The following is a 26,564-nucleotide window of genomic DNA, read 5'->3' as shown; positions in this document are numbered from 1 at the left end:
ATAAAGCCATCCAATAAAGTCACGTATTGGTATTGTGTATGGGTCGTCTACCTTAAACACGAGTCATTGCCAAAAATTAAGTCATCAACAAAGAAGCGGGTGCAAGCTATAGTTTTTAATCTTAGTTTCACATCAATCGAAACCTTTAACAACAAACTAAAGACAACGTGCAACGCTTTCTTGAAATAGGTAAGCAAAGATGTAAACAATCTTTATCTTTAAAACACTGCGTAGTTAGTGTAGTCTTTGGGTATATAGTCTTTATCTGTATTATGTTGGTTTGTGACATTGTCAATGGTGTCAGTTTGTGTATCTACCTGTTTTTAATCTGTGGCTACTGTGTTGTGTTTTACTTACTGTGTTTGTTTATCGTGGTGATCTTTGTGTTACACACAATCATTTCTAAACCTATTTATGGATTTTTATTTAACATAAAAACTTGAAAAAAGTAGCTTGTAATAATAGCAATATATGTGCTAAATTAGTTTGCCGCGATGCGGAATTTTTGAAATTTAATAGGTGCATTAACCTCCATTGACTAATTTACTTCTAAAATGAGGTGTTGCTTGTCTTTCTGCAAGAATTCAAGAGACAATGATTCGTCATCAAAAGCCTCAGGACAGCAAAAGGTTACTTTTCATAAGTAAGTAGAGTTTTAATTTAAAAATCAATAGGCTACATTCAAGTCCCAGGTCAAGTCGAAATTAATAATTGGGACCATCAAATTGTGAATATCGTTCCATGTAATGGCATGAAGACAAAAACAAGGGTCCACACTTCATTGGCGCGCAATAAGGGTACATTTTCATTCATCAATTGGATTAAAGGAAACTGCCTAGAAAGGTGACAGGTTTAGAGCCCTGACACCTATTTCAATGGGTTCAATAAATTACTGCTGGGCGCCTTTTTAAAGTTTTTCCACAGATCTTCACATAGTTATAAAGTTTGTTTTGCAACAGTTCCTTTGGCTTACTTAATGTTGTGCGTCTGTAATAAAAAAAAATTTGAACTTCAGCTTCCAGATAAAATAGGAACTGCGAAATATTTATTAAGTATTATGTCACGTTACCCAAGTTTTACAATTCTTCTTATTAGGATATAGAATATATGTGATATTCTATGATTAAGAAGTCATCTGTACAAATTCCAAATTAAATATTACAGGTTTCCTAGTAAAAAATGTCGAAAGTTATCCTGGCTGGTGGGTCTTGGTTTAGAAGAAAGACAGTTACCAGAAGCTCCAATGGTTTGTTCCCAACATTTTCAAAAGGATGATTTTTATATTAAAAATGGATGCACTGAGCTAAGAAGTAATGCTGTTCCTTCTGCGGTGCAGGTAAAGTTACAAAGACAACCAAAGAATAGTAATAAACAAAATTATTGTAACTATGAAGAATTAACTAATATGAGGTATTACTTTTTTTTAATAGTAATAATTGATGGACCAAGCGGATGGGCCAGTGGTAAGTGTAAAACTTTCTCCTATAAACAGTGCTACACTTCACAGGGCATGCAAGGAGCACATCCTGCAGGATAATACACCATGTTCATCAATTACAGGTGTTATGCCTCATGTACCTGTTATTACACAGGCAACCACTCAAATAACTGACACAAGATACTGCAGCAATGGTCCAACATCTACTTTGTACAAACTATCAGAGTGATCCTCAGTCTATTAATGTCCCACTGCTGGGCACAGGGCTCCTAGATAGCAGAGATGGTTTGCTACCACTGACCAACCATGCTGTTTCAGTGGTGTAACATAATAATGTTATATTATGAAAATTAAGCTTAATTTGCTATACTCTGCAAAAAGTCGGAAAATCTTTAATTAAGTTCTTAACAATAATATAACAGAGCAAAACGTAAGTAGTAGGTACATTGCCAAAGATCTGTTTGCTGTGGAGTATAAAGATTCTAGGAATTATAAATTACACCATACAGATTCTCCTGCTTTTCACTGATATATAATAGCATATTAAGCTTAATTTTCAGAATATATCATAGATTTCCGCTAAGTAACGCCTGTTGCTATCCAATATGTAATATCTATTACTTCTTGTTAAATTCTATATTATGCTGCCTTACATTTCCCTCAGGTACATTGCCCTGCACAAAACATTCCCTTCTGCAAGTGGCACAAATCAAGGGGTTGGCAGGCTTTAACAAATAATATTATATGTTAGTGATAATACTTTGGCCCAACCGCCTAACTAATTCATTGATTTATTAGAGGCACCAGGATGGAGGACACCTATAACATCTACAGCCTCTTAATTAACATAGTTTCTAATTGAATCTAGTTTTGGTTTTTAAATAAGTTGTGTTTTGTGCTGTCACATACTTGATATGTATGTTTATAATCAACAAGTTTGGTTTTTAACAAGTGTTCTTCTTTTCTTAGGCGAATGGCTTTATATGTGCACAGAGCACAAATAATACGCTGATGGCACTTTAAAGGAGAATACACTACTCATGTGTTAAAGTGTTACCTATCGACTGGTGAACTCGTCATTTGTATAGCATTTGTCAATTATTGTCAGTGGTCAGCCTGAATCATGAGTTAGTGGTTAGTTCTACAACTCTTATTACAAAAGGAATGTTTTTGTTTTTATTTTCTTGCACACTATAGTGTGCAAGAAAACATTCCTTTTTATATACTGTGCAGGAAAGGGATTTTACCTAATATCTTGACTAGATTAGGACAGGATTAAGAAAAAAACTTAAACCTACTATAGTTAAGAGGTGCCAGGTTTTTAGCTTCACTGCTAAAAATTTTTGCACAGTATCTTTTTATTCAGTATTGAAAAGATGATGGTAAATAAAATTTTAAATATTTATTTTTTACAGGTGTGCCTGATATGTTTAGATACTGCGAGAAAGCTGTATCCATTAGGCAAATTTAATTTAGAGGAGGCTTATATTAATGTGACAGGAATCTCGGTAATTTTACTTCATTTCTTTTTATACAGCTAAAATATGATTTTGGTATGTTATTTGTATGAACCCAGTGTAGTGAGCATTGACATTCTAGAGAACAATCTGATCTTGTGACTGTCTCCTGCTTTATGGATATCATTTGGTGGAACTTTCTAACCAATTTATTCCTAGCTTTTGTTGATTAAGCTGTGTTTTTTCTCTTAGGCAGCCAAAATACGCTTTTATTATTATTAATATTATATGCTTTGTATAAACTCTGTCTGTTAATAATATCAAGTCTGAGAAAAAAAAACAGTCTTTTGCAAACCGCAACTATACTTTATGAAATAATAGCTTTGTTGTGTGTTCTATAATAATTGTATTTGTTGATTTCAGTTGTACGATAAAATGAACTTTGCATTGAAACTGTGTGCAGAATGTGCTCAAAGATTAATAAATTGCAATTCATTCAGAGACAAGAGTTTAAGAGCACATACTTTATTACTGGATCTAGTCGAAAAGCATGATATGGTAAGTTAAGCTGTTAGACATACTGCTGAAAAGAAATTACCCTTTAATTGGACACTACTCAACTTGTGGCGCCATCCGGTTTGGTAACATGGAGACATCCAACAGACACACATCCAATTATCCTAAAAACATATATTTTACTAACAAACGTAAAATAGTTATTCCGTTCATTCATCAGTTCAGTTGGACATTTGTCAGGATATAGTCAACAGTCAACAAGGTTATAATTGCATCTTTAATAGAAGTGTTATATATAATCTTTCTCCAAAAAGTGCACCAGATTCAAAATTAAAATTCAACTATATTAAATTGTTTCAGAACCTGAAATAATATAATAGTTGAATTTTAATTGTAATCTAATTTATTATAATTTAAATTGTTAATTTTTGATTTTAATTAATTATTGTTTTTTTTTAATTTAGTAATTTATTAATCTGAGTGTCTTTTATGTGTCTCAATTTTGTATATGGGTCCCCCAACCTGAAATAAAATGATTTTACTTAATTTTTATTTTAGTACAGATAAATAATCCATATAAGTACTTTTCAGTTAACAGCACATAATTTAAAGACTATAAACCGTGAGAACAACTTTCTAATATCCAACTTAGTTAAGAGAGTGTACCAGCCCGACCATTGTGACGTTTACTTAATAGATGACAAGGAAGAAAAGTTGTACGACGTACCTGTGGTGAAAGATGAAGAGGATGGCATAAATAATGATCACCTAACTGCTTCTAAAAATAATGATATTGCCAATAATAGTGTGCTAGGTAATATTATTTGTTTTATATTTATGCATTTAGATACAATCTGTGAACCCCGTGACAAGTTTACAAATCTCTTCGCCCCTGGCCATTTTAATTGTAGTGTTATCCTGATTCTAGTTGATCTTTCTGACGTTTTTGAAACCCAAATTGTTCTGGCTATGTTTTTTGTTGTTACTCAAATTAATGACTAACTGCAAAGTTAAAGACAAATATTTCTTTATTCAAATATCTATGAGCCATAGATAGCATTTGTTTACTTCTGTGTTATTTTTTTGCAATATTTTATTTGTTTTAGAACCAAAACAGGAGACTTATAATTGCGAAATTAAGAATGATAACGGATTAACGAATGATAATGATATAAAATATCTAAATGAAGACTTTAGCTATGTCGGAGTTATTAATAATGACCTTGACATGGATATGGACTTTGGGCACAGTGATAGTGACAGCAAACCACTCGAAACCCCGAAGGTGAAAGAGGGAACCGTGCCAATAAAAAGGATTAAAAAAGGCTCCAAAAAAAGTATTAGTAGTAAAGGCTCAGTGAAAAGGATAAGCAAATTAGGTTTGTTACATTGTTGTTGAAATCTTTGCATTTATTGTCAATAATATCGAGCAATTACCACGTTTAGCGTAATTGAATAACATGCGTTTGTTGGGTTTTAATAAAAAGTTAAATTATATTTTGCATGCAGCTATATCCAACTTATTCGTTTGGTTTTCATAATAATGTTATAAGTACCAAACAATCATGAGAAAGAAGTAGGTTTAAGTATTATAAATCACCTCATAACATATAAAAGTTTAGTTATTTTAAACCCCTGATTGATTTCCGTGCTACAACAGAACGGAAAACTTTAACTTAATCTTTTTACTTTAGACCAACATTTTCATAACTTTCATCAAAGCTAAGAAGCTGATTATTTTACGCATAAAAGTAAAACTCATGAGAATTAAGTTGCAAAAATAAAACTCTAAAAAAGTATTTAGCTTTTTTTTTTAAAAAAATTTAAGATGGTCATGTCGAAATTTGTCAAAAAATCGAAAAAAAAATCATAACTCCAAAACTACAAAAAATCGCGGAACATAAATGGGGGTGATTCGGGTACCCCACAATATACCGGACCGAATTTTTTTTTTATGATGTCAACTGACCGGCCACCCTAGTTTTTTTATTTTTTTTTTATTTATTTCATATAGAAAAATGAATACAGCAGAAATCTCCTTACAGTGATACTCTATTGATTTGTGCACAAAACAGTGCTTAAACACTTGCACTAAGGTAAATAAAATGAGCCAGACGGGTGATCAGTAATCTGTAACGATCATTTCATCCTATTCCTCATGTTTGAGACATGGTTTCCACCTCACCGCACTCTGGACATGATGGATCTTCTACAATTCTCAACAATTCTTAATTTTGATGATGTTGATAACACATTACAGGTTCAATAAAAAGGCTCAATAATAAAACTAAAGCTAAATCAGGTAAAGAACGTTCCAAAGCAAAAGTTAAACTAAAGAATGGTATTGTTAAGCTTAAGAACGGAAGGAAAAGGGCAGCTAAAACAAAAGTTGAAGGTTGTAAAATTAAACCGGAAACCGATGAGAAAAAGCTATTCAAAAAGACTGTGCTAAGTTATGAGGAACAGTTAGCGGATGTTCAGCAGAGGAAGGAAACTGCGAACTATTTGAATGCTCGGTATAAATGTACTAAATGTTATAAGGGTTTCTTGGATGTCGACGCCTACAATGGTCACATGATTAAACATACAAATGTAAGTATTAACAGATTGCACGCTAATTGCATTGTAAATTGCATAACGGAATACGAATTATATGTTCTATACCTAGTAATTTTCTATTTTACATGGCAACCAACTTAAAAATATTGTAGAAATTTATTTATTTCTTGCTTTTTAGTTGTCTAACTTAGTTGTTTTTTTTGTCATAATTTGTTAAAATATTATGTTATACAGGGTTAAATTAAAAATTACAGAAAGCTCTCGCCCTGTAGCTGTTGACAATAAGACTAACATCAGTTGTTCTACTTTTTTTTTTTAACTTAGTAGTTCGTGAAATATTTTACATAGATACTCTACTTTTTACTACTCTGTATCGTATCACATGTAATTGGTTTCACAGTGTAATGTCACTTTATAGAAATAACATTATCGATTAGTTTCTTTGTATGAAATGAATTAATACTGAATTATGAAAAGTCGTTGAACAAAAGTTTTTCGTTTTAATGTGAGGAACCACAAAGCCGAGAGCTTTCTGGTATTTTTTATTGAACCCTGTATATATTAATAGTCTCTATGGTTTAAAAAAGTAAAGGAAACTATGGACACGCATGTAAAAATGGAAACTACGTTACTCGGTTTGATATATTGCATAGAAAGCAGGCTTTACTATTAGCTTGTTTTGTTATATGTCACGCGAGTTTTAAATATTGGGTACTGTGGTGATATGATAAACTTCGTTACTGGGTTAATAGTATTTATTTATATACTTTATTTGCACACATAAAAAAAAAATGGCCGGGTAACTTAAAAAGTAGGATACAAAAGGGGGCCTTATCGCTTAGTAGCGATCTCTTCAAGGTAACCTTAGGATTAGGAAAACCAAGAGAAACGATTGGTGAGGTGTATTGTTATTACATACATACGTAATTTTGACGCTCTCAAGCGCAATCCGAAACAGTCGTTGTGACCAAATACGTTTAAGATTGATTGATTGATACGTAATTGATATTGGGTAGAAACCCAATATTAATTACGTATAAATAATTTTGGAATGTGATCTCTGAAAAAAAGAAACCATTTTCCCCGTAGATTTTATCTTGTTAACCATAGGTTGATTTCGCATTGTTTCATTTTAAAATGTGCATTTGTTTTCAGAAATATGGGCCGTTTGAGTGCGATATATGCGGGCTGCACAGCAAAAGCCGTAACAACCTATGTCGGCACATCGTCGTCAATCACAGTATTAGATATAGTTGCACCCTCTGTCTGTTTGTCACTATGCATGTGTAAGTTAATCTTCTTGACCTATCTTATGTATAATGGGGTAATGCTGCTGATATTGATTCTACTTTTCTACTGCAGAAGAGGGCTGTTCGTAAATAATAATATATATAATGGACCCAAAAGAGTCTCTAAGTAATAAATTTAAAGAAGCTCAAACTACGGTGCATAATCAATACATATTTGAAAATTTAATTTATGTACATAATAATATAACAACATTCAAAAGAAAGTTGACTGTAATTTTAGAAGTAAAAACCAAAATCAATTAGTAATTCATTAAAGGGTTAATTGTACAACGTTTTATAACAAATGACCAGATGAAATCCGTGTGATATCTCTACAAAAGTTAAATCCTATTATAATATTAAGGATTAAATTCTGTATTTTACTTACGTTTTATACAAACTTTGAACTTATTGAGAGACATCTCAAAGATTCATTCGGTAATTAGTTATAAAACATAAAATAAAATAAATTTAGCAGCACTCAGTATGTTATGATGTACTATTGCAGAGGTACGGCGAATTCTCACGAGCGCTGGCACAAAGGCTCCAAGTTCAAATGTCCAGAATGCGATTTAGAATTCGGGTAAGTAGCACCAAATCCTGTTGATTAAACCCCGAAGTTAATAATCGTTGTAATCTACAGGTGACATATTAAATTAGGTAGTCTATCTCTAATTAAACATATTTTGCTTAAGAAGAATAGAACGGAATCAATCTTTATTAAACTCCGACGTGTATGTGCGGGCGTGCGTGCGTGTGTGCGTGCGTGAGTGCGTGCCTAGGTGAGGTTGTGTGTGTGTAAATCATAATAGGGCTTGACTATATATACTGAAAGTCGGCGGTATTTCAAATTGATATACCTTATTTGCATAGATGTAACATAAAATGTATATTAATTACAAAGCCACAGTGTATTGCCATTAGCTGGCGTGCCAAAAGAATTACCATTAACACTTAAAATTAATTAAACAACAAGCAATTATAATACAAGTATCCATTAAAACCAGACAAAGTTACGTTTCTGATATAAATGTATCTAGTCTTAATACTTACTTTTTCTTAGCAAAATCAAAGTCCACCCTATAGATCCCGGGCTGCGATTCTCAACTCGTACAACTCAAATTTAAGATGTTGTTACAACGTTATCTAAGTAATGTGTCTTAACAGTAATGTGTCTTCTTTTAACATTTTTTTGTTTTACATTTCACTGAGCAAAGACAATGTACGCTCCATAGGTATCAGGCGTTCTTTAGATTAACACACTTCCACCTTATAACCTTAGTATGAATGTATTATTAAAACACCACCATACCAATCGGTTTCTCTTGGTTTTCCTAATACTAAGGTTGCCTTTACGTTTCAAAAGTGCTTATAAAGTAGGCCTTCTTGAAATAAATTAATTTGAATTTGAATTTGGAAGAGATCGCTACTAAGCGATAAGGCCACCTATTGTATCCTACTTTTAAAGTTTTCTCTTGTACTGTCCAGTCCTTTTGTTTGTGGTATACGAATAAAGTCTATAAATAAATAAAAAAATAAACTTTACTTCAGATTTAAAAAAAATCTTGGATAGAAGCAGGCGTTAGTTTGCGGAAATCCATGATATATTATCAAAATTAAGCTTAATTTGCTATACTCCGCGAAAAGCAGGAGAATCTGTGTGGTGTAATTTATAATTTCTTCAATCCTTATACCCCACACCAAACAGATCTTCGGCAATATACCCTCTACGCACGTTTCGCTCCGAAACCGGAGCATCATCAGGAGATGTTGACTTTACAATGAATAATTGTTAAGTGAAAAATTCGCCAAATGTGTCGCCTTTTATACCTTTCTGACCCCCACCTAATCTATCTAAGCCCCTCCCACCTCATTAGTGCCTCTGAATATGTTCAATAGAGGTGAAGTTGATAAATTTATTTGTTCGTTTAGTAATTCGAACCTCCCATTCCTATGTTTAATAATTTCTAATTGTTCCCTCAAATCAAGTTTCAACCCTTTGTCGCAAGCATGTAATATTTCGTATGAATGATTACTGGTTACGTTATGTCCACTGTCTAAAAGATGTTTTGCAAAACGAGATTTTTCAGGATGGTTATGATTGAAGGCTGCCATATGCTCTTTGTAACGTGTTTCAAATTTACGTCCGGTCTGACCCACATATGTGGCGTGGCATTCAGAACATTGGAGTTTATATACCCCTGATCTGTGCTTATTGTCCAATCTGTCCTTACCGTTACAAATAGCTCTCAGTTGGTTATTTGTTCTAAAAGCCACATGAACTCCATGTGATCTAAGTATCTTTGCTACACGCTCTGATATAGATCCGAAGTAAGTCAGACTGGTCTTATACCTATTCAGTTTGTCCATTGGTACGGCGTATAACTCCTTAGCAATCAGCCTCTGTTGTTTCTTTTTAATTATGCTATCAACCAAACCTGAATTGTAACCATTTGCATTTGCCATGTGATAAATGACATATAACTCTTTCCTATAATCCTCCTTAGTTAATGGAATAGATAATAATCTATGAACATAATTAAGAAATGCTGCATGTTTATGCTGCCAAGGATGACACGATGAAGCTGGTATGGTGTTATCTGTATATGTAGGCTTACGATAAATCTCAAATCGATGCTTATTGTTACTACGAGTTATTACCAAATCCAAGAAATTTAATGAATTGTTTTGTTCCATCTCTGATTTGAATTTAATTTTTGGATGAATTTTATTTAGCTTTTCCACAAAAACATCTAGCTGTCTATCTGTCCCCGTCCAGCATATAATTATATCATCTACGTATCTATAGTAATACAAAATATTATTATGAGTTACTATGTTCTTATTTTCAAAATAATCCATAAATATTTCAGCCATTAAGGGACTTAGTGGAGATCCCATAGCTAATCCCTCTCTTTGATGATAGAACATATCATTAAATCTAAAATAATTTTGCTGCATACATATCTGTGTTAATTCTATTAATTCTGATACTTCTCCTGGATGTAGACGTTTAATTTCTAATAATTCAGTCAAAATATGTAAAGTTTCATTAACTGGAACATTAGTAAACAGACTGTCCACATCCGGAGCTAAGCAAAGATACTTTTCGCGGAGTATAGCAAATTAAGCTTAATTTTGATAATATATCATGGATTTCCGCAAACTAACGCCTGCTTCTATCCAATATTTAAAAACGGTGAGCTTGACCGTGCAGGCTCGACTTTACATAAAATTAACTAAATTACATCGAGTCGCAGTTCAAAATATTTGGTTCAATCAACAATGTAAGCAGTTAAATGTCATTCCAAATTATATTAATATCAGATCCAACACTCGAAGTCGAGCATGTAATATTGCAATAACCAAAGCCCAAAGAATTTGGTTAAATGAGGAATCGCGTCACTGGTTTACGGTAAGAGACAACTTGAAACTCCATCTTAAAATACTTTACTCAGAACTCACCTTTAAATTACACAATATTGAATTTGATTTATTAGACAGTAAAGCTAGAGATTTGGCATCTTTCGAAGTCCACAAGAAATTTCTTTCCCAAAAGAAAAAACTCCAAGTCTTAGTAAATAAATCCTTCCAATATTCCCCGATACACTATGATACGATGAATACTGCAACTATAGACGCTATGACAAATATGCCCAATCATGTTTTTCATCCCCGTGTTAAGAATCTTACGGATACTATTCTTTCAGAAGACGAGACAAAGCTTCTGGAGAATGGTTTAAAATATAATATTCCCAATAATATTTCTAAAAAATCATTGGAAACACTGGCAATTGACGCAGAATTAGCAGTGTCTCTTAGTAAAAAAGATGACATAGTTAAGAATATAGTTGCGCATGAAATTAAAACTACGCCTTCAGCCCCATTATATAATCCAGACATCGGAGTATTAAGATCTTTAAAGAACACCATTGCAGATAATGATCTTATAATTTCAAAAGCAGATAAGGGGAATGCCGTTGTGATTATGGACCGCAACGAGTATGTAAACAAAGTTAAAGATGTAATCACAGGGGATGAATTCTCGCAACTATCTTCTTATCCAACTAAACATTTTGCAGCAAAAGTTAGATTAGCTATAAATAAATCAGAATACATATTCCCTAAAACATCATTAAAGCAGAAAGTCATTGAAATGAATCCTCGGGCCCCAGCATTGTATGGCTTACCAAAGATACACAAAGGAAATATTCCTATACGTCCAGTGGTTTCATACATTGGAGCCCCAGCATATAATTTAGCCAAATATTTAAATTATATTTTAAAATTGAAGACTTCTTTTCAGCCAGAATTTGCAATCAAAAATAGTATTGAATTAGTAAACAAAATCAAAGATATAAATCTACCTATCCGTTGCAAATTGCTGTCATTGGATGTGGACAGTCTGTTTACTAATGTTCCAGTTAATGAAACTTTACATATTTTGACTGAATTATTAGAAATTAAACGTCTACATCCAGGAGAAGTATCAGAATTAATAGAATTAACACAGATATGTATGCAGCAAAATTATTTTAGATTTAATGATATGTTCTATCATCAAAGAGAGGGATTAGCTATGGGATCTCCACTAAGTCCCTTAATGGCTGAAATATTTATGGATTATTTTGAAAATAAGAACATAGTAACTCATAATAATATTTTGTATTACTATAGATACGTAGATGATATAATTATATGCTGGACGGGGACAGATAGACAGCTAGATGTTTTTGTGGAAAAGCTAAATAAAATTCATCCAAAAATTAAATTCAAATCAGAGATGGAACAAAACAATTCATTAAATTTCTTGGATTTGGTAATAACTCGTAGTAACAATAAGCATCGATTTGAGATTTATCGTAAGCCTACATATACAGATAACACCATACCAGCTTCATCGTGTCATCCTTGGCAGCATAAACATGCAGCATTTCTTAATTATGTTCATAGATTATTATCTATTCCATTAACTAAGGAGGATTATAGGAAAGAGTTATATGTCATTTATCACATGGCAAATGCAAATGGTTACAATTCAGGTTTGGTTGATAGCATAATTAAAAAGAAACAACAGAGGCTGATTGCTAAGGAGTTATACGCCGTACCAATGGACAAACTGAATAGGTATAAGACCAGTCTGACTTACTTCGGATCTATATCAGAGCGTGTAGCAAAGATACTTAGATCACATGGAGTTCATGTGGCTTTTAGAACAAATAACCAACTGAGAGCTATTTGTAACGGTAAGGACAGATTGGACAATAAGCACAGATCAGGGGTATATAAACTCCAATGTTCTGAATGCCACGCCACATATGTGGGTCAGACCGGACGTAAATTTGAAACACGTTACAAAGAGCATATGGCAGCCTTCAATCATAACCATCCTGAAAAATCTCATTTTGCAAAACATCTTTTAGACAGTGGACATAACGTAACCAGTAATCATTCATACGAAATATTACATGCTTGCGACAAAGGGTTGAAACTTGATTTGAGGGAACAATTAGAAATTATTAAACATAGGAATGGGAGGTTCGAATTACTAAACGAACAAATAAATTTATCAACTTCACCTCTATTGAACATATTCAGAGGCACTAATGAGGTGGGAGGGGCTTAGATAGATTAGGTGGGGGTCAGAAAGGTATAAAAGGCGACACATTTGGCGAATTTTTCACTTAACAATTATTCATTGTAAAGTCAACATCTCCTGATGATGCTCCGGTTTCGGAGCGAAACGTGCGTAGAGGGTATATTGCCGAAGATCTGTTTGGTGTGGGGTATAAGGATTGAAGAAATTATAAATTACACCACACAGATTCTCCTGCTTTTCGCGGAGTATAGCAAATTAAGCTTAATTTTGATAATATATCATGGATTTCCGCAAACTAACGCCTGCTTCTATCCAAGATTTTTTTTAAATCTGAAGTAAAGTTTATTTTTTTATTTATTTATAGACTTTATTCGTATACCACAAACAAAAGGACTGGACAGTACAAGAGAAAACTTTAAAAGTAGGATACAATAGGTGGCCTTATCGCTTAGTAGCGATCTCTTCCAAATTCAAATTCAAATTAATTTATTTCAAGAAGGCCTACTTTATAAGCACTTTTGAAACGTAAAGGCAACCTTAGTATTAGGAAAACCAAGAGAAACCGATTGGTATGGTGGTGTTTTAATAATACATTCATACTAAGGTTATAAGGTGGAAGTGTGTTAATCTAAAGAACGCCTGATACCTATGGAGCGCAACTTTATTAGGTACTATGCGCGCGTCGGTCTTTTATATTCAATAGGGTTGTCATAAGTAAACACTTTTAATGTTTTAATTCGTTTGTATGGAAAAAAAAATAGCTTCTTTTGATTTAATATTTTTACAGAGTGATTCCTAAGGAAATATACTTATGCATCCTTGTACATTATTTCATAATTCGGTTACACGTTGTATAATAATATGTCATACGGGGCACGGCTCGTTCTCGCCACGGTCTAGCGTAAATCATCTTCAAGGACACAGCTATATTATGACAGATGATGTATCATAATATAATACTGTTTCCGCAGTATAAGGTCGTCATATCTGTCACATCTTCGGATAAAGCACCCTTCCGACTACGCGTGTACCATCTGCGGGTTTTCCTTCATCGGGGAGAGAGGCATCAAACTGCACATGAATAAGAAGCATCGATTCGACGTACAGGTGAGATTATAAAGTTTATATTTCTTACCTTGTCTTATTTGTAAACAATCTTTTCTTATATACAAGTTTATACATAAACTGTAGGGCTGCCTGGAGAGAAGAATTGTAACTTGTAATTTTTTGATTTAGTTTTTGGATTAATACTGTATTTTTATTAATACTGTTCTATAATAGTGTAGAAATTGAAATCGCGTCATAGTTAGAATTATTATTATTTAAACTTTTTGGTGTAAAGTATCAAATATGTAGAAGCAAAACAAACGTGTTAAAATAAAAAAAAAAGATATAAAATAAAAAGACATTCTTTTTTTTCAAAATTTATAAAAGCACAGCAAGCAAATACATTCATAATATCTGCTTTAATTATTTTTTAATATTTTCATTACGATCTTAACACTAAACAGTAGTTAAAAGAGTGTTTACAAAATAAGACATGTAAGAAATATTTAGTGTAGAACAGCCTTTGGTCCGCTTTTGTTTCCGTTTTGTAAATATCCTGCAAGAACCGTTTAATTTCCACGACTGGAAAGTCTAAAGTCTATATAGCTCCAGAATGCAAGGTATCTTAACACGAAATTTTTCCAAGACCGGTTTTGCCATTTTTGCCGTGGAGACGGCAGAATGGAAACGATAAAAAACCGTTGCAATGTACACATATTCTGTATGCACGGTACCGCATCTAAAGTGCCACGTATGTGCATACTATTTGAATAAAGAAATATTTAACCCGTTTCATATTATCTCCAAACATAATGAATGAATTTAACTTTCTTTTTTCTTTTTGTAGAACCCCGACGGCCCCCTGTGCAAGCCATGCAACATACGCTTCGCGTCGGACATGGCGTACAATCAGCACATGAAAGTATCGCCCAAGCACAACATTGGCCAGTAAGTTTTTTTTGACAACCTCCCCTGGCGTAGTGGTGAGCGGAATATAAGTGGGAGCTCCCAGGTTCTATCTCCAGTAGGGATTTGGGAATTTATTATTTCATAATTTTCTGTGTGCGTAGTATGAGATTTTCAATACGAGAGGGTTAGAAGGCCCGCTAGATGAGGAGGAGATGACGTACGTTTTGTCACGTCCATTGCTACATTTCGTTATTCGATCGCGCGTTAACTAGTATTTATATACTACTAGCGTACCCAGGCCGCTTCGCCGGGCTAGATTTTGCTTTATTTGATTTAAACAATAAACTTACATCATTCAATTTTTAATTAAATCATTTTGTTTCTCTCCGTATTCATTCTCTTCTATTCTCTTCTCGGGCGGGTGACGATCATTATCTACACCCATGTACACCCAACAATAGAATATCATCATAGTAAATAAAAGCTGTATTTGACAGTTTGACAGTTCAAAAATAGGCCTCGCCAGGTCAAGATTCCCTGAAAGTTTCATTGAAATCGGTCCAGCCGTTTCGGAGCCTATACAGAACATACCCACACACTTTCTCTTTGATATAAATATAGATTCAAAGAGCGTTTAAAACACAGGTTCTATTTTAAAACTTATTTCAGGATTCCCAACACTATCGTAAACAGACCAATATTTTCATTCATATCAAACTATTACCGGCCCACTAAAGCCCAGCTATCATAGGCAAGAGAAAAAGTTTTTTCCCCTCATTGTATACATTGACAAGGGTTAAACTTAAAGTGTCTATATGGCTGTATACAGCGATACCTTTGCCTTTTTCCTACGGGAAAGACTGAAGAGAAAAAAGAAAAAATGAAGGTGTTTACAAAATTTTAAAACAGGGAAAATGAGACGTTAACATCACTCGTTTTGGAGTCAATGCAAATAAGATCGATTTAACTCCGATGTTCAATTATGTCCATATCCGAAAAAGACTCCTCGATTGTGAGCGTGCAAATGGTGTACTAGGGCTACTGATAGCCATAAATGTGCGTATATTTATTTCTTGAGTTTCCTTCTTCCGTACAACTGTACCGCACCAGATACATCTTACGAATCTACTACACCGGTTATTGTTTTGTATACTCTCTTGACCGTTGAACTGTTGAGTTTGACGGCAAAGATCGCAAGACTTACGCGTGTCGCAAGCGTTGTGTGAGATACGTAATCACGCTGTAGAAATATAGAAGAAGAAGAAGAAGAAATACTTTATTGCACACAAACATCAGAATATACATAAAATATAGAATAAACAACAACAAGAATTGTAGGCATGCAAAGGCGGCCTTATTGCTGCAAGCAATCTCTTACAGGCAACCTCTGACAGAAGGAAAAGCTGCAAGAGAGCGGGATAGTGCAATTATACTACATATAATATACATATATATTCGGCAATAAATAGACATACATATAATATAAATAAATATATAAATACATATATAATAAATATATATATAAATACATACATAATTAAATAATGAAAAAAGAAAAAATACAAAAAAAAAACACATTAATTACGATATTTGTTCAAATTACATCACTCAAAGACAGATAGTAGTCTTTAAGACGACATTTAAATATGGGAAGGGATTGACTTTTACGGATGTCAGCAGGCAAATTATTCCAAAGAACAACAGCCTTAAAAGTGGAAGAGTTACCGAAGAACTTGGTTTTGCAAAATGGGAGTACCAGGCGGTTATCGTGCCGAGATCGGAGGTCAGTATGTGAGGCAGAATCAGAAATATAGCGAAAACGGTATTTAAGGTACGAGGGTGTAACTGGATTATTTAGGATAGAGTACAAGAATGAGAGGAGATGAAGTTCACGACGCAATCTGATCGGCAGCCATTTAAGTCTAACCCGGTACTCCGAAATGTGGTCAAATTTACGCAGTCCAAAAACAAACCGGATACATAAATTTTGTAGGCGCTCGAGTTTGTTCAGCAGTTCTTCGGTAAGATCAGGATAGCATGAGTCAGCGTAGTCAAGTAACGGAAGAAGAAGAGATTGTGCAAGAGAAATTTTCGTTTTAACTGGAAGGAAATTTTTCCAACGTTTTAAATAACCGATCGAAGCAAAAACTTTACGACTCACCTCAGCTACTTGAGGTGACCAGGATAGGGTGGTATCCATAAGCAGGCCGAGATTCTTTACTGTAGTGCTAAGAAGCAAATCAGTAGAGTTAAAGCGAACAGAAGGAAGAGTGCTAAAATTAACTTTTGCTAATTGCTGACGGCTGCCAATAATAATTACTTGTGACTTATTGGGATTAACACATAGCCCATATGAATTACTCCATGTGTAGATACTGAGTAGTTCATTGTTAACCTCAGCAATGCCCTCACAAATACTGTGTGAGGGGGATCCAATATAAACTTGTAAGTCATCGGCATAGAGATGAAAGCTGGAAGAAAGTTGTTTTGAAACAGTGTTTATAAAAATAGCAAATAGAAGAGGGGAGAGGACGCCACCTTGAGGAACACCAGCAGTGAGAGAAGAATAGGAGGAGAATTTATTTTGACTATAAACACATTGCTGACGTCCATTTAAGTAGCTATGGAACCAATCAATAGCTGCCTCTGAGATGTTAATGGATTTGAGAATAGCAAGGAGGATATCAAAATCCACAGTGTTGAAGGCATTGCTGAAATCTAATAAAGCAAGGATTGTAATAAGCTGATTGTCCATATTAGCACGTATATCGTCACAAACTTTAACAAGAGCAGTTACAGTACTATGGCCGCGTCTAAAACCGGACTGATACGGACTGAGGATATTGTTATTGACCAGGAAAGAGTTAAGCTGGAAATGCACGATGCGCTCCAATACTTTAGATAAAAAGGGAAGAATGGAGATAGGGCGATACTGAGAGAAAGAAATTGGATTTTTAGCCTTAGGTATAGGAATAATGTGAGCTTTACGCCAAGATTTAGGAAACTCTCCAGAAGATAAAGAGAAATTAAAAATATGCGAAAGTACTGGCGCCACAGTATCTAGGAGAAGAAAAATCATTTTGCGGTTAATTCCGTCACACCCAGTAGCATTGGACTTAATTGCCAGGACATGTTTTTTTACCTCAGCCGGAGTTATAGGACAGAAATGAAATGGAGCGCAGTTTAAAGGAGAAAGAGTCTTAAGATGACTTAAGGTGCTGCATTTATTCTGTGGATCCATAGGCGAAATTGAAGTGAAATGGCGATTAAGAGCATCAATATCCAGGTCACATGGGGCGCTCAAGCGTTGCCGGCCAAAACCGAGTGTCTCCAAGAATCTCCAAATCCCAGTACTGCCACAGTTTTCAACGGAGGAGAAAATATAGCTCCGCTGTGCGTCCCTGCAGATTTTATTACAACGGTTACGCAGATGCTTATATTTATTGAGATAGCTGTCAGTTGGGTTGCGTTTGTACTTGGCTTTGGCAGCATTACGCTTCGCCATCAGTGCCCGGATATCTTGTGTCAACCATGGCGCAGGGAGATGCTTCAGTTTAATTGGACGAAGGGGAGCGTGCTTATCAAAGAGTTCGGTCAGGATTGAGTTAAAAATGGAGATCTTGTCGTCAGCAGTATTAGCACCAAGAATAGAGTCCCAATGAATGTTATTAAGATCAGACATGAAACAATCATTATTGAAATTCTTAAAACTACGTCTCATGACAACAGTGGGCTTAACTTTTGGAGGGCGGATATATTGTGCGAAAGAGATAGCACGACATCGGCTGTCTTTCATAAATCTATTCTTTATCGGCGCGGGTTATAATTTTTCTTTTGTTGATAATGAATTATAAAAAATAAATGTTTTAAGAATTACATTTTTGATATTTTTGATGTAAGATGTGATAAATACAATTATTTATATAATTTTATTTATTTTTAGCTAAGGCTAAATTTTTATCATAATACAGTGCATAATGCTTTCATAACATCATGTTTCTCTGAGGGATCTGTTATACCTTTCGTCTGCATAGGAAAGGGCTGATGCGATGTAACACATCAGCACATCCCATCTAAGCTAAGACTGCGACGGGAATCATCGTCAGTCCTTCATTGACAACAACCGCGACGTTATTCGGTTGTATTGGATAGAAGCAGGCGTTACTTTGCGGAAATCCATGATATATTATCAAAATTAAGCTTGATTTGCTATACTCCGCGAAAAGCAGGAGAATCTGTGTGGTGTAATTTATAATTTCTTCAATCCTTATACCCCACACCAAACAGATCTTCGGCAATACACCCTCTACGCACGTTTCGCTCCGAAACCGGAGCATCATCAGGAGATGTTGACTTTACAATGAATAATTGTTAAGTGCACTTAAACTGCACTTAGCAAATTAAGCTTAATTTTGATAAGTTATTCGGTTGCCAAAAAGTCAAGTGTGTATGTAACAAGTAAATAAACATTCTACCTAGTGAATGTCTTTCTTTTATTTACAGTGTAATTAATTATCCTTTTTTAAAAAGATAAATACAATTCCCGTTATAACAGTTCGCTTAGGGCATCTCTTTAATCTTGGTCTTAATACGGAACTGATCAAATGTCTCATCGTTGGTTCTTCAGGAAGCGTGAACGCAACGACCCGTTAATAAAGACTGTCTGTTGGCGCAAACGACCCTGGAGCGGGAAGTCCAAGAAGGAAGACCCGGACGCGGTTGACGGCGAACCAGTCGAGTGCGAACAGGTCCGTATCATGATCATCCTAATATAAACCCCGTTACCCCAGTGAAGGCTTTCACCGCGCTTTGTTATTATTATTTATTACACAAGCGGTGATAGTAGATAGGGTAGGACTTCGACTTCACTTTCGGGGTGCCGAGTTTGAATTCCAGCAAGCATGCGTTTTAAGCAATTAAAATATCACTTGCTTCAACGGTGAAGGAAAACATATTGAGGAAACCTGCATGCCTGAGAGTTCTCCATAATGTTCTCAAAGGTGTCCACCGGAGTCCACCAATCCGCACTGGGCCAGCGTGTTGGACTAGGGCTATAACCCCCTTCTATTTGTTGGAGGAGACCCGTTCCCTGTAGTGGGCTGGTAATGGGTTGATATGATGATGACACACGGAAGTCTCAAGGTCACAATTTCCCACAGTATACTGATGACGATCTTCGACACGGAGCTGGTGTGCGGGTGCACCCTGTGCGGGTGTGTAATGTGTGAAGACAACCGCAATTTATTTATTTTATCTGTTTATCTTGTCTTGTTATTGCACAAACAAAAAAACTGTTTACGAAAGGCGGACTTGATGCAAAAGAATTTTCTTAGCACGTGCGAGAAATACCGGCGAGGGTGTGGAAAAAATATCTCTCTCTCTCTTTTTGTGCCTCTCCACTACTGGAGGTTAGACGTCAGCTCAGCGAACTTCTCGCGGTCTTGTGCCAAGCGAAACAATGCTTCCACGCTTACAACATTGGTCCATTCACGGATGTTGCGCAACCACGACTTCTTCCTCCTTCCAACACGTCGTTTGCCCTCTACTTTGCCCATCATTATGAGCCGGAGCAGCTGGTATCGCTCATGTCTCAGAACGTGGCCCAGATACTCGACCTGACGCTTCTTAATGATAAGCAGTAACTCCCGGCTTCTGGCGACGCGTTGGAGTACTCTCACGTTAGAAACTTTCTGTGTCCAGCTAATGCGGAGCATTCTACGATATCACCACATCTCAAAGGCTTCGAGACGTTTTAATTTACTCTATGGTTTTTTTTATTGTAATATTTGACGGACTAATGCACACGGCCCACCTGATGGTAAGTGAAAAAAATTGGTTGTCTGTAAAGTCGGCTTACTGACGACAGTTGAACGTGACAACGTCGTAAGAAAATACTGATGGAATGGTTGCATTTTTCAAAAGAAAATTTTAATTTTATTTGTTTGATAGATATTATCGTTGCTATAAACAATTGACACCACATTCACTTTTCACTGCACTTCATCCTTGCCGAAAACATTTTAATTTATTATTGTATAGAAGCTGTCCACGCGGACGCATCGCTCACTCAAGTAGGAGAGAGACAGATGTCGAACGCGGAGGCCGACTGTGCCTCTTTGTCGCTCGTTCCGCGCTCTCGCTTGCACTTCAAGCCTTGAATGGAACGCCTCAGAGCGAGGTAACGCCGCATACGTCATGTTTTTTCGTGCGTGCAGCCGGCTCCATCGAATTTTAAGACGTTGTCACGTCAAAACCATCGCCCATAAACAGAGCAAGACTTCACAGGGCATGCAAAGAGCACGTCCTGCAACATGTCGCCATGTTTCCATCAATTTGAGGCGTAAGTGTTAAGCCTCGTGAGCGTGTAATTACACCGGCAACCGCGCCCTTCAGACTGGAACATGCGGTTGGAAAAATGCTGCTTAGCGGCAGAATTAGGCGATAGTACTTCCCGGGACGAGCTCTGTCACAAGAAACTCTACTACTACCGAATGGTTTGTTTCAGTGCGGCATCCCGCTGAAGGACTACTGGATGTACACGCAGCACTTCAAGAAGGCGCACCCGGACAAGAACCGCACCAAGTACCACCGGCCCAAGCTGCTTTGCGAACTGTGCGGAAAGGTTTTCAACGTGAGGCTAAAGTCTTTTCAATGTCATAGTGTCGGTACACCGGCAGGAGAATTTGTCATTTTACATTTCTGCTTTTATTTTTACTTTTTGCATATTATACCTTCTTTGTGATCACTTATTTGTTGTATATAAGTCAAAGTCAAAAATATCTTTATTCAAGTAGGCCCGTAGGTGGCACTTTTGATGCGTACATAAGAATTACACGGTAGTGAGATGATGGCCACATTGGTAAACTTAAAAACTAAAGCTACGAGGGTTCCAAACGCGTCCTGGTCTAAGAAGAAGCGCACAACAAACTTAGCTTGGTGTTTTTTTTTTGTTATCACCATCTCACAATGTCATTTAAAATTATTAGAAGAGCAACCTGGTTAGAACAACAATTTACACCCAAGCTTTTTTATCGATTACGTTGGCCTTTATACTATAATAGGACTTTTCTATAAGCTTACGTTTAATACAAACTTTGAACTTTTTTAGAGACATCTCCAAGATGTCAATTGGTAGTTTATTGTAGAATTGTGTGCAATTTCCTTTGAACGAATTATGAATTTTATGTAAATTGTTTTTATATTTTATTCTTTAATCAATCAATCAATTTTTATTTATTTGCTGATACAGGTAAATTGGTGTTACAGAAAAAAATATGTGGATCTTAATTGTACCACGCTACTGCAAATTGTCATCAGGGTAGTATTTAAATTTAAAGTGACGTTACTACTTGGTACAGCTGAGATATTGGCAACTAAAACAATATTAATTACATATGATGAAATAATGTTTATAACAACAAAATCATACAATTTATAAATAACTAGCTGTTGCCGGCGACTTCGCCTGCGTTTGATTTTTTTTTTCATTTGATTTTTTAAATTTAAATTCAGTTCTTTAAAAAATTAAAGTATTCAGTATCGTTAAGCCTTAAATGAGGAGTTTGCTGCTGTCCGCTGAGGAGTTTTGTTCTCTCAATTTATAAATAACTAGCTGTTGCCCGCGACTTCGTCTGCTTTTAATTTTGTGTTTTCATGTGGCATTAAATTTTCAGTTCTAAAAAAAATTAAAGTATTCAGTATCGCTAAGCCTTAAATGAGGGGTTTGCTGCTGTCCGCTGAGGAGTTCTGTTCTCTCTCTCCAACCACAGTTTGGGCATAATTAAACACATATTCTAACCTCTATAGTACAAAAATAATTATTTAAATCGGTTATAATTTGTCGGAGTTATGGTGTAAAATCTACATTTACTATTATAAAATTTACAATTAATTTTATATGTTTTTATAATAAATGCGAATATAAATAATAAAGACAAGTTAAGAGAAAATTTAAGTAGATAATTGAAAGTGAAATAGACACTTTTTTCAGTACGCGAAGGGTTGGGTTCATTGTGCCCTGTACCTACCCTACTAATATTATAAATGCGAATCTAAGTTTGTTTGTTACGCTTTCACGCAAAAACTACTAAACCGATCATCATGAAACTTTGTACATATATTTCTGAAGGTATTAGAATTAATATAGGATGCTTTTTATCCCGAAATTAAGCTCCGCTATTTTGGGAGAGGGGTACAAGGTGTTAGACGATTTTAAACCATAATGCCGTCAAATGATAACCGATTTAAATAATTACTTTTTTACTTTAGAGGTCTATAATGTGTGTTTAATTTTGTCCAAATTTCGTGTAGATCTGATGAATGTGATTGGAGATAGAGGACACAACTCCTCAGCGGACGGCAGCCAACCCGTCATTTAAGGCTTAGGCTATCCAAAATACATAAAGTGCGTAGAATTACACCTAAATCGAATGCCACATGTCTTTCGAAAAACAAAAACAAACGCAGACGAAGTCGCGGGCAACAGCTAGTTTATAATAAAGCATCCAACGTTATTACATTCTGAAATCATTTCGCAAAACATCTACCGGGTCCCGAGTAACGTCTGTCTGGTCGTCTAGTGGAATGCCAATAAGCCATCTGCCCGCAGAACGAGGCCCAGCTCCGCTACCACATGCCGGTGCACTCGGAGCACAAGCAGTTCAAGTGCCAGGTGTGCGGCAAGAGCTTCGGCTCAATCCTCAACCTGAAGAGCCACGCCACCCTGCACAGCGAAACGCGCCCCTCCTACGCCTGCGACTTTTGCGGGAAGACCTTCGCCTACCAGTCCAACAAGTACCGCCACATGACGGTCAGTATACGTTAGCAAGTTGAACTTTTCGTGGCAGACCTCGTCAGGGTGATTACCGATCTCATTACGTAAGGAAGGTCATTAATGTAAATAAGGAACAGAAATGGTCCTAATATAGACCCCTGTGGGACACCTATTTGCACAACTGATCCATTAGACCGTTTTCCATTCACGTCCACTTTCTGAGTTCTATCGCGTAGATAGTAACTCATTGAGTCTTTAGCTACACCCTGAATTCCATAGTGGTGATGCGTAGCGTAGACCTCGTCAGATTACGTATCTCATTACGTACATCTTTGCTGTCAAACGGCACTATTGCATACAAAGAAAATACAAAAGTGACGTTCGACAGCAAAGATTACAAGATTTACGCCTGTTTTGAGATACGTACGTGCTGGTAGTACTTTCGCCTTGCTTTTTTCCGCCGCCATACAGCCTTGTTGTCTGTTTGTTAAGGGCTTACGTTGCAGTGTTACTGCTGGGCGGCGGAAATACGCATGGCCGGTGGTACTTCCCCGGAGGAGCTCTGTCACAAATAGCTCTACTGCTGCTTAAAAAAATATATAATTATTACTATTATAATATTGAGATGAAATAACGATACGTTTTTATCGCTGAATGTAGTAAATGATAATAAATAAAAATTTCTTATTTAGTAACTATGACCCGTCTACAGTATCATATGACAGAAAAATTAAAAACAGTAATAATCAAAAAACATACATATCTCATATTATTATTAAATATACAAAATAATAATAATTATTATTATTATTTATTGACCACAGCATGATTCTTACAGCAACATTAAAATATGAAAAAGAAAAGAAAATACTTTAAATTTTATTTGGTCAATATAACTTAAAAAAATAATTAGCTCCCTCAATTTGGATACGAAAGTGGTTTTTTTTTGTTACTTATCTAATTGTATATTCTTTCCACAGATCCACAAGGGCATAAAGTTTAGCTGCGACATCTGCGACAAGAGCTTCAACACGGCCCCCGAGCGGTATATCCACGTGCAGCATGTACACATGAAGGTGCCGTGGCCCAAGCGAAACCGCGGGCCCCGGAACAAGCCGCGCCAGCTCCTCCCGCAGGAAGAGCTTATGTGAGCACGCGCGGCTGAGTATGAGCTACTGGAAGAACACACGTGACCTCGGAACACAGACAAACAACACTCCTTTCGTTATAACTGTCATCCACTCTGTCTCTTGACTCTTCCGACATAAATACTAGTTGACATAAACTTTATCAATAACCAGCTCAGAACCGAAGGCTTAACGTGCTTTCAGAAATACATGGATGGAATTAAATGGATTTCTTAAATCTCGAGCTTATATCAATTTTATGTGAGCGCATTTGTATTTAAACAGGAAAAACTCATTTGACTATCTGATTCTCAGTAAGAACGCAGGTTACCTTATAGTAAAAAAAATAACTTTAAAATTTAGTCAATATCACATAACAAAACACGTGCCTTACACATATATCGTCACTGAATATATCATGTTTAGTTTTAGTAAACCATGTCACGAATAACACAGAAAGATGAGAAATGTCTCACGTGAGTACTGTCGCCTGTAAACGTACAGGAAATTGTGACCACACGTGAACACAGATCAACGTAAGAACACAGGTATCATAACACAGACAGTTTGAAAGCAACTGAACAGCAGTAAGAATATTCGTTACCTCATAGAAAGATCTCACGCAATCAGTATTATAGAACACTATGTGGACGCATAAGTGAACAGGAATAAACCAATGAGAGTTTGTGACCTCAAAACATAGAAAGATTTCATACACATACAGACACAAATAGATTTGCAGGAAAAAATATGTGAACATTCAGGAAGAACGCACGTGAACGAGACCCCAGAAAAACTGAGGCCATGACAAAGAAACATCGTATGAATACTCAGGGCGGATAGTGAACTACAAGTACGCATGCGATCAGATCACACAGAAAAAAACTCGTGTAACATGTGTCTTCATACCGTAAGATACACCTTAACAGTGCCACATGTGTATGAAAGTATACAAATGGAAGAAAATGAGTTGAAAGTGCTTAACACAGAAATATCTCAAGTCAGACTGAACTAACACCGAAAGTGAACACAGAATGAATATATACCCGCTTGAAACGGTCGCATGCGCATGCGTAAACACAAAAAACACTATTTCTTCTTAGATTACAGACAAAAACAATATATCAAAAAGAACACAAATAGAAGATCAGAAGTCCGTGGAAAATAACCATCCTCGAATTGATAATACAAATACTTAATAAGGTCTCATAGAACAACAGGCGAAGTGAATGTTAACATAGACGAAAATAAGTCGTGAATATAATATACGGACAGAACTAAACACATATTAGCACAGTGTTGTTCACTAGTGAAATATATGAAGAAAACTTTAAACAAGCAGAAGTGATTCGATAGGTAACTCTACGCGGGCGAAGGTCGCCTGTTACAAGTAGTTAATAAGTAAATTAAGTAGAAAATAACAAGTGCGGTTTTATTTCGTGTCATTTTCCTCTTTCACTATTCTCCTGTAGCCTGGAATCGAAATAACTTAATAAGATTTGCTCGCTCGCAATGGGGGAGTCGTTTTCGAGTATTGATATACTTGGACATCGGAGTGAAATGGATTCTTTAGATAGGGTTTTTGGCAGAGCATTTGTAATATAAAATTCAGAAGTACAGAATTTAGGACTCAAAGGTTATTAAAATAAGGCCCTTATTACTTTGTCGGTATGGGCGTGGAGATTGAGATTATTAGTAAGTTCTAGTTCACTAGATAAAGATTATTATGATGATAGTTTGAAATCCCAAAATACGTATTATGTTTATATAGGAGTGACGTCATAATTTTGAATAGCGCGTTTCAACTGATACGGCGGATTTGCAGTTTTATTAATTGAAAATAAATACCA

General features: G+C 35.6%; 1 protein-coding gene across 2 annotated transcripts; it reads left to right on the top strand.

Annotated features, from left to right (window-relative positions):
- Nucleotides 1-352: 352 nt before the first annotated feature.
- Nucleotides 353-26,132, top strand: LOC120631966 (zinc finger protein 479-like). Of its 2 annotated transcripts, XM_039901680.1 has the most exons (16): nucleotides 353-643; nucleotides 1,165-1,336; nucleotides 2,854-2,946; nucleotides 3,319-3,453; nucleotides 4,003-4,225; nucleotides 4,518-4,790; nucleotides 5,672-6,003; nucleotides 7,126-7,256; nucleotides 7,768-7,842; nucleotides 13,830-13,965; nucleotides 14,753-14,853; nucleotides 19,442-19,562; nucleotides 21,320-21,445; nucleotides 22,064-22,132; nucleotides 23,423-23,623; nucleotides 24,568-26,132. In XM_039901680.1, exons 1-16 carry the CDS (start codon nucleotides 555-557, stop codon nucleotides 24,736-24,738), a joined length of 2,448 nt encoding a protein of 815 aa, XP_039757614.1. In that variant the 5' UTR covers nucleotides 353-554; the 3' UTR covers nucleotides 24,739-26,132. The 2 variants fall into 2 exon arrangements, with proteins under 2 accessions (XP_039757614.1, XP_039757615.1); XM_039901681.1 differs by lacking the exon at nucleotides 22,064-22,132.
- The last annotated feature ends 432 nt before the right edge of the window (nucleotides 26,133-26,564 follow it).

This window comes from Pararge aegeria, chromosome 19, assembly GCF_905163445.1.
Source record: "Pararge aegeria chromosome 19, ilParAegt1.1, whole genome shotgun sequence".
NCBI classification, from domain to species: Eukaryota; Metazoa; Arthropoda; class Insecta; order Lepidoptera; family Nymphalidae; genus Pararge; species Pararge aegeria.
The sequence above is the reverse complement of the archived record's forward strand: the minus strand, read 5'-3'. Positions and strand labels throughout refer to the sequence as shown.